This window comes from Hordeum vulgare, chromosome 2H (genome assembly GCF_904849725.1).
Source record: "Hordeum vulgare subsp. vulgare chromosome 2H, MorexV3_pseudomolecules_assembly, whole genome shotgun sequence".
Taxonomy (NCBI): domain Eukaryota; kingdom Viridiplantae; phylum Streptophyta; class Magnoliopsida; order Poales; family Poaceae; genus Hordeum; species Hordeum vulgare.
Window position 1 is genome coordinate 646448476 of NC_058519.1, and position 11132 is coordinate 646459607.

An 11132-nucleotide genomic window follows, 5' to 3' on the forward strand; every position below is an offset into this window, starting at 1 on the left:
TAACAACATTTTTGTAAGGAAGACAATAAACTAACTTAGTGATATTATACCAGAGTGAGACGACTGATGTAGGGTGTTTGGCAAACCGAGGAAGAAGAAATACTAGATGCTCTCATGAAACAAATTTTCAGTAACCATGGCTAATGAAGTCTTGCACCAATTTCCGTGTAAAAAGTTAGAACGAGAGAGTACTACTATCTGCGTCCTGCAATACTAGTCCTTATAATATTTTGGGTTAAAGTCTAACCACATACTCCCTCCGTTTTCTTTTAGTCCGCATATAAGATTTGATCAAAGTCAAACTTCGTAAACTTTGACTAAATTTATAAAACAAAATATCAATATTTATAATATGAAATCAATATTAGTAGATGCATCATGATATTAATTTTCATAACATATAGGTTTAGTATTATAAATGTTGATATCTTTTGATATATATTTGATCAAATTTTATATCATTTGACTTTGACCAAACCTTATATGCAGACTAAAAAAATGAAGGGAATACTTGAATAGCAATAAAATAATGTATACTAGAAAGAAATATTATGAATTTTATTCGAATGTGGTGTTTAATGATATACATTTTGTTTCGTACTAGCAAAAGGGTCCGTGCGTTGCAACGGCAGAAAAAAAACCATACACTCTTAATTTATAATAAAATGGTTTATGATCTGAGACTTCGTAGTTACGGCACAAACATATATGGTCTTACCCTACAAAAGTTCAGTTCAAGATTCCACAGGTCTTCTATTTTGACACGGCTTGCATGTAGATTTAATACATATAAAGAAACGGGCAAGTGATCTTCAATTTCATCTCCAATCCTGATTTTGTTGACGTGTTCATCCCTAATCCGGATTAGTACCGGTATGAAAGAAAGACGAATAATGAATTATTTATTAAAATTGCATCCTATATTTTTTTTATTAAATGTTTAACATGTAAAATAACATCATATTCAAATTCTACATATTTTTCTAATCAAATTTCATATATAACATGTTAAATTTGGAGTTACGGTTTAGAAGATATGAGTATTTTGAAAAACATATAATATGTACTGCGGGTTTAATATTAGAAACATAAGGGGGTTTTCTATAAAATAGCAAGACGGACTAAGAATACCTATTTTTTTATTAATAGGTACTAGCAAAAGTGCACGTGCGTTGCAACGGGAGAAATGAATACCACATATTTTTATTTTTTCAGAAAAAAAGGTTTATAATCTAACTATTTGTAGCTATGGCCCAAACAAAGATCATCTTATCCTATAAAAATGCAGTTCAATATTCCACGTGTCTTTTAAACACGTCTTGCATATAGATTTAATACGTACAAAGAAATGAGTAAGTGATCCTCAATTCCATCTCCAATTCTAATTTTGCTGAGATGTTCATCGACAATCCGGATCAGTACCGGTATGAAAGAAAGAGAGATAATGCATTAATGATTAGGATTGCACCTAATATAGTACTTTTTTAAATGGTTAACGAGTAAAATAACATCATATTCATATTCTACGTAGTTTTCTAATCAAATTTCATATAAAATAGCACGACGGACTAAGAATACCTATTTCCTTTATTAGTAGGTATATAGATAGATGATTTGCATTTTCGTATAACACAAAAATAGAATGGGACTAGTAAATCAGTACCGAGGTAGTATATATGTCTTAGCTGCACTTTTCTAACTACCTTGCTCCAGTGACGATTCTACTCAACAAGCTTCAATCGGTTCTAGCATATCTTTAAAATTTGCCAAACAGAAAAAACACCACTAATGGCCATCACAGTACAGCAGTATTTAGATGTAGCACATATAAAATGGCTTTAGACATGAAAAAATTAGTATTCTTGAACTTAAGTCTGCCCTACATTTACATCCTAGATTCGTCACTGCACACATGATATAATTGCGTGGCGGCAAAACCGAACAACAGCGGTAGATAGTGGTGGCGTGGCGGCATGGCGACGAGAATAATGGCGAAGGACAAGCAGATCTGCAGATGGAGCATCGATCTCCTCGGCTTTTTTGAAGCAACCGCAACCTGGTGCCGCCGAAGCCACCCCCAAAGCACGCGTGCTCGCGCTCCATGCGCACTGGACGGACACCCGGCTCCCGCGGAGCAGAGCAAAGACAGAGACGGGCCACGAACGCGCGCACCCGCCTAGCCAGCCAACCACTTTCCCCGGGAAGGGCAGCGCGTCCGGAGCACGCCACGGCACGCGCGATCCCCCTTTGCCGCCTTGGCCAGGCGTACGTGCGCGCGCGCTTGACGGAGCCACGGGCGATGCGGCCGGCCGCCACGCGCCGCGATGGGCCTCTTTGACGGCCTCTTCTCCGGCCGGCGCCACGACGGCGTGAGGATGGGCGACGCGTCGTCGTCGGCGGCGGCCATGGCCACGGACGACGCGGCGTCGGCGTCCACGTCGGCGCAGCAGTGCGGCGGCGGCCTCCCTCCTCTCTCGCCCACCGCCGCCTCCGTCGTCCACCGATGCGCGCAGTCCGTGCCCCAATCCCATCTCCCTACTCTCGCATTGGATTCTTGGGACTGACGGACCGATCGAACGTTTGTTTGGGTGGCGTGCAGGATCGCTGGCGTGCCGGTGGAGCAGCTGGTGCGGCGGCTGGAGCCGGACGAGCAGCCGCCGCTCGCCTACGCCAGGAGCATCGTGGAGTACTGCTCCTACGTCGCACTGCGCGCCGAGACGAGGCGCCGGCACGACCACCTCGGCGACAGGGAGTTCCACTCCCTCACCTACGACATGATGCTCGCCTGGGAGGCGCCCGACCCCGACACCGAAGCAGAGCTCCACGTCTGTCATCTGTGTGTAAAAAATGGCGTTGAAATAGATCGATCATCAAGATTAATGGATGTTCCTGTCATTGTAGAAAATGGCGTTCAGCTGGGGCGACGGCGCCGATGACGACGACGACGACGGCGGGTCCATATTCTACTCCAGCCCCACCAAGACGGCCATTCAGGTCATCCCACCGCTTCGCCTCCTCAGTATATATTGTGCTCTGTTCTTGCTCAATCGATTCGATCATACTATATCCATAATGATTCGTTGGTGGATTCTGGAATGGATGTGCAGGTTGACGGGAGGAGGACGGTCGGGCCGGAGGCGTTCGCGAAGATCGCCCCTGCCTACCCGGCCATGGCGCACCCGATCACCGTCCGCAACCTCTTCGACGCGCTCACCAACTCCACCGGCGGCCGCCTCCACTTCCTCATCTACCACAAGTACCTCAAGAGCCTGGACAGGTAGGTGACACGACACACATCCTCTGCCCCCGCCATTGTCACAGCGTACGACATTTGCGTGATCTCCATGTCTCTGTTGATCGCCAGCGTGCTGAGATCCACGAAATGCATCTCCGGCGGGCACAAGGCGCCGGCGCTGGACCTCTGCGACGGCGAGGTGGTGCTCGACATCTTCGGCGCCGCCACGACGCAGCCGGTCCTGCAGCACATCGGCACGTCCACGTGGCCTGGTTAAGCACCTTCCCTATGGTAAATTTGTGTGCCGGTGCTGCTGGTCCGTGCTCCTTCAGGAGGGCCTCATGTAAGGTGATCCGTCCTCATTGTCGCAGGGAGGCTCACGCTGACGAACCACGCCCTCTACTTCGAGGCCATCGGCGTCGACTTCTCCTACGGCGACGCCGTCGTCTACGACCTCACCAAGGACCTGAAGCAGTGCGTGAAGCGCGAGTCCACGGGGCCATGGGGAGCTCACCTGTTCGACAAGGCGGTCATGTACAAATCTAGCTCAATGTGAGTGAGTGCCTGATCGATGATCCTACAACTACAATGCAGCCTGCCATTTGCAATTTTGAGTTCAAGCAATCATGTATGGCATATGTTCATGACACGTTTAGTTTTTGGTACCTATGGATAGAAATGAGCCAGTGTTCTTCGAGTTCCCCCAATTCAAGGGCCACAGCCGTCGGGACTACTGGTTCGCCGTGATCAAGGAGGTGCTGCACGCCCACAAGTTCATCAGGAGGTACCGGCTCACCGGCTTCCAAAAGGCGGAGGCGCTCGCTGTTGCGACACTGGGGATCCTCCGGTACCGCGCCGTGAAAGAGGGGTTCCACATCCTGCCGGCGTACTTCAAGACCACCCTGGCCTTCAACCTGGCAGAGAAGCTGCCCAAGGGGGACAAGATATTGGAGGCATTGTATGGCCAGCTGCAGGAACACTGCTCGAGGTTTAGGGGAGGCGATGACTTGGCAGCTCAGGGCAGTTCCGACGAGCTCGCGCTCGCGGATCCATTTCCGCTATCGGCATTTACGCTCGTGCGGATGGGGCTGCTGACGCTCAGGGAGGAGGATAATCCCGAGGAAAGGGATTTCGCCGTCGGAGATGTGCAGATCGGAAGGACCAGCTCGGTGCAGATGGCTCTCGAGCGATCTGTTGGGTATTCTGGCAGAGTGGAGGCTGCGCGCGCGACGCTAGATCAGGTCAAGGTGGAGGACATTGACACCAATGTTGCTGTCCTGAAGGTATTGATCATTGTCTTTGAGTATTTCACTTTCTTGTGTAATATATTTGAGTTGAGGTACTCATACTGAAAGTCTAAAATGAACACTGAAGATCATGGTGAAAAAATAATGATCAGTAGAGACATGCAAAACCCTGAACTTCTATTACTCATAATTGGGCAGGATTTTACTGATACTGAACTTCTAATGCTCATAAAGTCAATGTGGACTTAAGTGGATTATTGTTCAGGGTTACTTATGTTTTATTGGTTGCATCTTAACATGCAGGAGCTGCTGTTTCCTTTGATTGAAATAGGCAAAAGGCTTGCCTTTTTGGCCGAGTGGGAAGATCCACTTAAGTCATATGTTTTCTTGCTCTGTTTCCTCTACATAGTTTACAGGTAATATTCATGGTCCAGGACTGGCCATATGTAATGATATAACAAACGATTTTTTCCTTTTCTTTATCAAAACAAGTTCCCTGCCTATCCCTTTAAAGTTCAGCGTTGTGACTATTTTTATTTGCATGCAATCTGCAGAGGCTTGATATGGTACATATTTCCCTGCTTTTTGGTCGGCTCTACCGCTTTCATGCTATGGAACAAGCACCATGGCAACAGGCACTTCATAGAAGCATTCGAAGTCACAACCCCTCCTCGGCGACGAACCGTCGAACAACTTCTTGCTCTGCAGGAAGCTATCTCGCGGTTGGAGGCACACGTGCAAGCTGGGAATATTTTTCTCCTCAAGCTTCGGTCCCTTATGCTCGCAGCGTTTCCTCAGGTTAATCCTCTGTCCCAACTCTATATACTACTATGATTCAACCCATTCTGCATCAAATCTTGCGTAACTTAGCCTATCTGACAACTGTTACATGGTACTAGAGCACGAACAAAGTGGCGACGACGATGCTAGTCGCGGCTGCAGCATTTGCATTTATGCCGTTCCGGATCATAGTCGTGCTCATTCTGTTGGAGGCTTACACGAGGCATATGCCACTGAGGAGGAAGAGCAGCGAGAAGCTGGTGAGGAGGTTGAGGGAGTGGTGGCTCCGAATCCCCGCTGCTCCGGTGCAGCTCTTGAGGCCTCATGACGCCAGAAGATGGAGGTCGAGGCTAAGATCGAGATAAGCACACATGTTAATATCTGTTGCATTGCCTTGTATATCGGTAATTGTTTGGGCATTAGAAATGTGGATATTGTATGGACATCATGGTAAAACTCAAAAGGAAACATTACTGACATAAGATACAAAGAGAGGACTACACCTTATCTTAAAAATTAGTTGGGTGGGAGAATTTTTTCTTGATATGGGCAGGATATCAGTTGCACAAAAGGCGGGATGACGAAAGATATTTGTAATATAATCCGGATGCTGATTAACAAATGGTTTGTTGAAAATGGCATTTGGAGCCAGAGTGTCAGCTTGCTCGATATGAATTGTGATACTGTTTCGTGGTCCCCGTCGGAGTTTGTGTTCTACTCTATGATACTATAGTGTATGATACCACATCCGTAATGCATAGTATCATATGTTGGTATTATAGGGTAGTTCATTTATTGCCATGCAAGTAGCACATCATTTAATATGATACGATTATCATAATATGATACTCAATCCGCTCTTTCTTCATTTAATTCTATGTCAGCTCATCAAATTGCCTAGTTGCCTTAGAGCATGGTTAATAGTATAGCCAACTGCTGGCTATAAGCCATCTTATAACCCATTTTATAGCTAGTTTGTACAATAGTTAGCTATAAAAGAGTACTACTTTTATCATATATGGTCCACCTTTCATTCTCACAAAGTACCTAGGAGTACGTGCTAGAGTTGACTCTTCACGAAGAGCCCGCTTCCCTTCTCTCTCCTCTTCTCTTTCATCCAACTCAGCAAAAATGTAATATTTTATGCCTTACAGCCTGCTGACTGTACTTTATTGTACTTGCTCTTACATGATATTATATATGATACTCCCATTACGGACAGCCTTACTGAGGCAAGGGGGAGGCTGATTCGTGGGCAGATCAGAGTGAATTGTGCCATTCGAACATGGCACATGTGCTTATTTGCTCAGCTCCTTGTGAACGCATGATGCCGCCTTCTTCCTCGGACACTATCATCTCGGTCAATGGCTACCATTGATTAAATAGAACGTTAGAGCATCTACAACCGCAACTTGCAAATCCGGTCTCTCAAACGTTGGCGAACGCTTCCGCGGACACTGATCGGATGTGTCTCATATTTTTCTTTTCAAATTTGTGTATCTCATATCCGGAGTCCTATATCCGTACTACCCATACAACGTTGAGCTACTCTAAGTGATCAAACATCGGACAACAAAATCAAAAGCATACAAATACAAGATCGGCTTTAAACAAACATCAAACATCAGCCAAAAGATTATCTCAAGTTCATCGGACATAGTTCTCAAATTAATACAACTAAAACCTATAAACAGTGTGTGTGTGTGTGTGTGTGTGTGGGAGGGGGGCGGGGGGAAGATCACCATTTCCTCGCTGACCCTTTGGGTCACCGAAGCAGTTGTAGCCGTTCGTGGCTGGTGGAGGGTCTTGGTCGTCAGACGACTAGGTGCCGTTGTCGGAGTCGGAGTCCGAAGGACGATGTGGCCATTCATCTGACGGATGGACCTGTTCTGCTCCCGCTTCATCTTTGTGAGCCGGGCCTTCTCCTTCACCAGCTCCTTCACCTCGCGCTCCGACTGATGGGGATATGTACCTAGGGTAGGATCTTAGGTGTGACCTACATGCCCTACCAAAGGACACTACATTGGAGGACTTAAAGACTACAAGGAAGACTCCGACTCGAATCACCATAGCGCATGACTCACTCGATAGAACATCCACTCGGAGGTTTTTCCCTCCATTCGATAGTTATCCTTCACTCGGAAGAACCAGAAGTCAGTCGACCGCAGAAGATCAGAAGCCACTCTAGGGAGGCCAATGGGCAGGCGTTCGACTGGTCGCCATAAGTAGTATTTATTACATATGTTATCAGTAACGTTCACCTTTATTATCATGATCGAACGCTTGGTTGCCGGGGATTGATGAGGGGCAAGACACTATATAAGCCACCCATCCCCTCTGGCACAAGGGTTGGCACCCCTTGTAACCTACATATTCCACATGACAGAAGCCCCCGAGCACTGAGATGTAGGGTTGTTATCTCCACGAGAGGGGCCTGAACTCATACATTCATGTGCACAATCTCGTCGTAGCTAGGACTCTGCCCTCTCCTTACGTACCCCTAACTTCTACTGTCAGGCTTGTTCCCACGATAGTTGACGCCCACCGTGGGGCAGGCGTCTAAGCGACTTCCGACGAGTTTGCAATTTTCTCCTTCGTCATGTCTTCCGGCGGCGGTTTGTTCCTGGGCCACGAGATCCGTTTTGGTGCGCTCACCTTCGTTGCCGACGACTCGACATGGCTTTAGGAAGAGCCTATTGACATTGAGGCGCTCCCGATCCGCGGGGCGACGCACTTTCCTGCAAGCTCCTGCGGCGTTCTTCTTCGGCGGCCGACGACTCCGGTGTCGTTTGCTCTCCCCGCTAATCGTCATCGCAAGCGATCAGGTCGCTCGTGGCTCCAGCGTTGGGTGAGTCATGCGGCGGCCCGCCAAGCGTCATCTCCGCAGATTGCGGCTATCAAGCCCGCCGAATTACTTCGCAGCATGTTCGACTCAGTGTCGGATCAGTCCGATGTTCCTTTCGAGTGTGAGAGCTGCGATCCAGCGGCTGAGGTTTTTATGGCGGGTTCACAGGAAAGCCTGCCTGGTTTCAGCCACGGTGGACGCGAGGTTAGATAACCATCGAACGCGCAGCAGCGCCGAGATGAGGATATTCTCAACGAGCGCACCCGCCAGCGTCTACTAGTTTCCAGTCGACATCAGCGGCAGTTATTTCCGAGTGGATCTCAGAACAACGTCCAGGTTTTCCGTACTCTAGTTCTGAATGTTGCAGCCGCTGCTAGGATTGCAGATTCCATTCAACTGACAGGTTCAGAGGCTAGCAGAGGTTTGGAGCAGATCCGAGCATTGCTTCAGGCAACACAACAGCATAATTCGGTTGTTTCTCAGTCGCACAACATATTACATAGTGATTCACCCAGGGCAGACACAGTCCAGTCTGCTTACAACCTAGGGTCACCTCTGCGTCGCAGGGGAGGAGGTTACCGTGAAGATCAATACAGAGATCAGGGGCAAGATCAGTTTGCTCCTCGTTATCACCGCGACGACCGCCGTCGAGCGCTTTCTCCCCCACGGAGCAGTTCATATGTGCCCCGACACTATGACGATAGGTGCTCGTTTGGAGATGACCGGAATCCTGGGTTTGATGCGAGGAATGTCCTCTTGCAGAGGCGGATTGACAGGGGCAGGGCTCACATGGATGATTATGATAGAGATCATCCGAGTGGAAGTGGTGTCGTTGTCTCTGGCCCCGAGTGTTTCAGCAGAGCCATTCGATCCACTGAGATTCCCGCCAACTTCAGGTTGGCGGCTGGAATAAGAAAGTTCACTGGCGAGTCAAAGCCGAAAACATGGATGGACGATTATCGAGTGGCGGTGCAGATCGGTGGAGGAAATGACAATGTAGCCATGAAGCATTTGTCTTTGATGCTGGATAGTTCATCCCGGTTGTGGCTTAATCAGTTGGCCCCTTCTAGCATCTACTGTTGGGAGGACCTTGCCCAAGTGTTCATCACAACTTTTAAAGGCACGTGCAAACGTCCTGCTGGTTTATCTGAGTTGCAACACTGTGTACAGAAACCGAATGAAACCTTGAGAGATTACATACAGCGTTGGACCACCCTCCATCACACGATGGAAAATGTTTCCGAGCACCAAGCCGTTTGCGCCTTAAAGGATGGTGTTAGGTAAAGAGAGCTTTACCTTAAGTTTGGTCAGACAAGAGATATGTCCTTGAGCAAGATGATGGAGATTGCCACCTGATAAACCACAAGTATAGGGGATCACAACAGTTTTCGAGGGTAGAGTATTCAACCCAAATTTATTGATTCGACTCAAGGGGAGCCAAAGAATACTCTTGAATATTAGCAACCGAGTTGTCAATTCAACCACACCTGAAAGACTTAATATCTGCAACAAAGTATTTAGTAGCAAAGTAGTATGAAAGTAACAGTAACAGTAACAGTGGCAAACGTGACTGTAGCAGTTTTGTAGTGATTGTAACAATAGAAACGGAAAAGTAACTTAGCAAAGATCAATATGTGAAAATCTTGTAGGCAATGAATCAGTGATGGATAATTATGTCGGATGTTCATTCATCATGCAACAATCATAACATAGGGTGGTACAGAACTAACTCCAATTCATCAATGTAATGTAGGCATGTATTCCATATATAGTCATACATGCTTATGGAAAAGAACTTGCATGACATCTTTTGTCCTACCTTCCCATAGCAGCGGGGTCCTAATGGAAAATAAGTGATATTAAGGCCTCCTTTTAATAGAGAACAAGACCAAAGCATTAACACTTAGTGAATACATGAACTCCTCAAACTACGGTAATCACCGGAAAGAATTCCAGTTATTGTCACCGTGGGGGATGTGGATCATATCTCGTAATAGGTGTCTACAACTTGCAAGATAGGATCAAGAACACATAGATATTCATGAAAACAAAATAGGTTCAGATCTGAAATCATGGCACTTGGGCCCTAGTGACAAGCATTAAGCATAGCAAAGTCATAGCAACGTCAATCTCAGAACCTAGTGGATACTAGGGATCAAACCCTAACAAAACTAACTCGATTACATGGTAGATCTCACCCAACCCATCACCGTCCAGCAAGCCTACGATGGAATTACTCACGAACGGCGGAGAGCGTCATGAAATTGGTGATGAAGGATTGTTGGTGATGACGAGGACGTCGATTTCCCCTCTCCGGAGGCCAAATCAGACTCTAGATATTCCATCCCGAGGAAGAATAGGAGGTGGCGGCGGCTCTGTATCATAAAACGCGATGAACTCTTCTCTTCCATTTTTTTATCCCCGAGTAGGAATATATAGAAGTGGAAACAAGGTCAGAGGGCCACGGGGGCCGCACAAGCCAGGGGGCGCGCCCTGCCGGCTTGGGGCCAGGTGGTGGCCCCTCTCCGGTTGATTCTTTCTCCAATATTTTTATAATTCTAAAAGTATTCTCCGTAAATTTTTAGGTCAACCTGAGAACTTTTATTTCTGCACAAAAATAACACCAATCCAATTCTGCTGAAAACAGCGTCACGGGTTAGTTCCATTCAAATCATGCAAATTAGAGTCCAAAACAATGGCAGAAGAGTTTGGAAAAGTAGATACGTTGGAGAAGTATCAACTCCCCCAAGCTTAAACCTTTACTTGTCCCCAAGAAATTCAGTTGATAAACTGAAAGTGATAAAGAAAAACTTTTACAAATTCTGTTTGATTTTGCTATTGTAAATATGTCTAACTGGTGTTCAGATCTTCAGCTAAGATTATAGACTAACCACATTCACAATAATATTTAGGTCTCATATTTACTTATATCAATGGCACAATCAACTAGCGATCAATAATAATAAGTCTCGGATGACAACAAATTTATCAAAACAATCATAATACAACATGATAAACTCGTATC

The 11132-nt window shown here is 46.5% G+C and overlaps 1 protein-coding gene across 1 annotated transcript; it reads left to right on the top strand.

Moving 5' to 3' along the window:
• Window positions 1-2125: 2125 nt before the first annotated feature.
• Window positions 2126-5902, top strand: LOC123431189. The gene is made up of 10 exons (XM_045115023.1): window positions 2126-2512; window positions 2600-2825; window positions 2902-2994; window positions 3108-3277; window positions 3365-3507; window positions 3607-3787; window positions 3912-4518; window positions 4786-4898; window positions 5037-5280; window positions 5382-5902. Exons 1-10 carry the CDS (start codon window positions 2325-2327, stop codon window positions 5625-5627), a joined length of 2211 nt encoding a protein of 736 aa, XP_044970958.1. The 5' UTR covers window positions 2126-2324; the 3' UTR covers window positions 5628-5902.
• Window positions 5903-11132: the final 5230 nt, after the last annotated feature.

Coding starts and splice junctions, on each gene's coding strand:
- LOC123431189 (XM_045115023.1), top strand. CDS start 2,325: ATGGGCCTCTTTGACGGCCTCTTCTCCGGCCGGCGCCACGACGGCGTG. Junction 2,826..2,901: donor ACACCGAAGCAGAGCTCCAC/GTCTGTCATCTG, acceptor CTGTCATTGTAG/AAAATGGCGTTCAGCTGGGG. Junction 4,899..5,036: donor TTCCTCTACATAGTTTACAG/GTAATATTCATG, acceptor TGCAATCTGCAG/AGGCTTGATATGGTACATAT.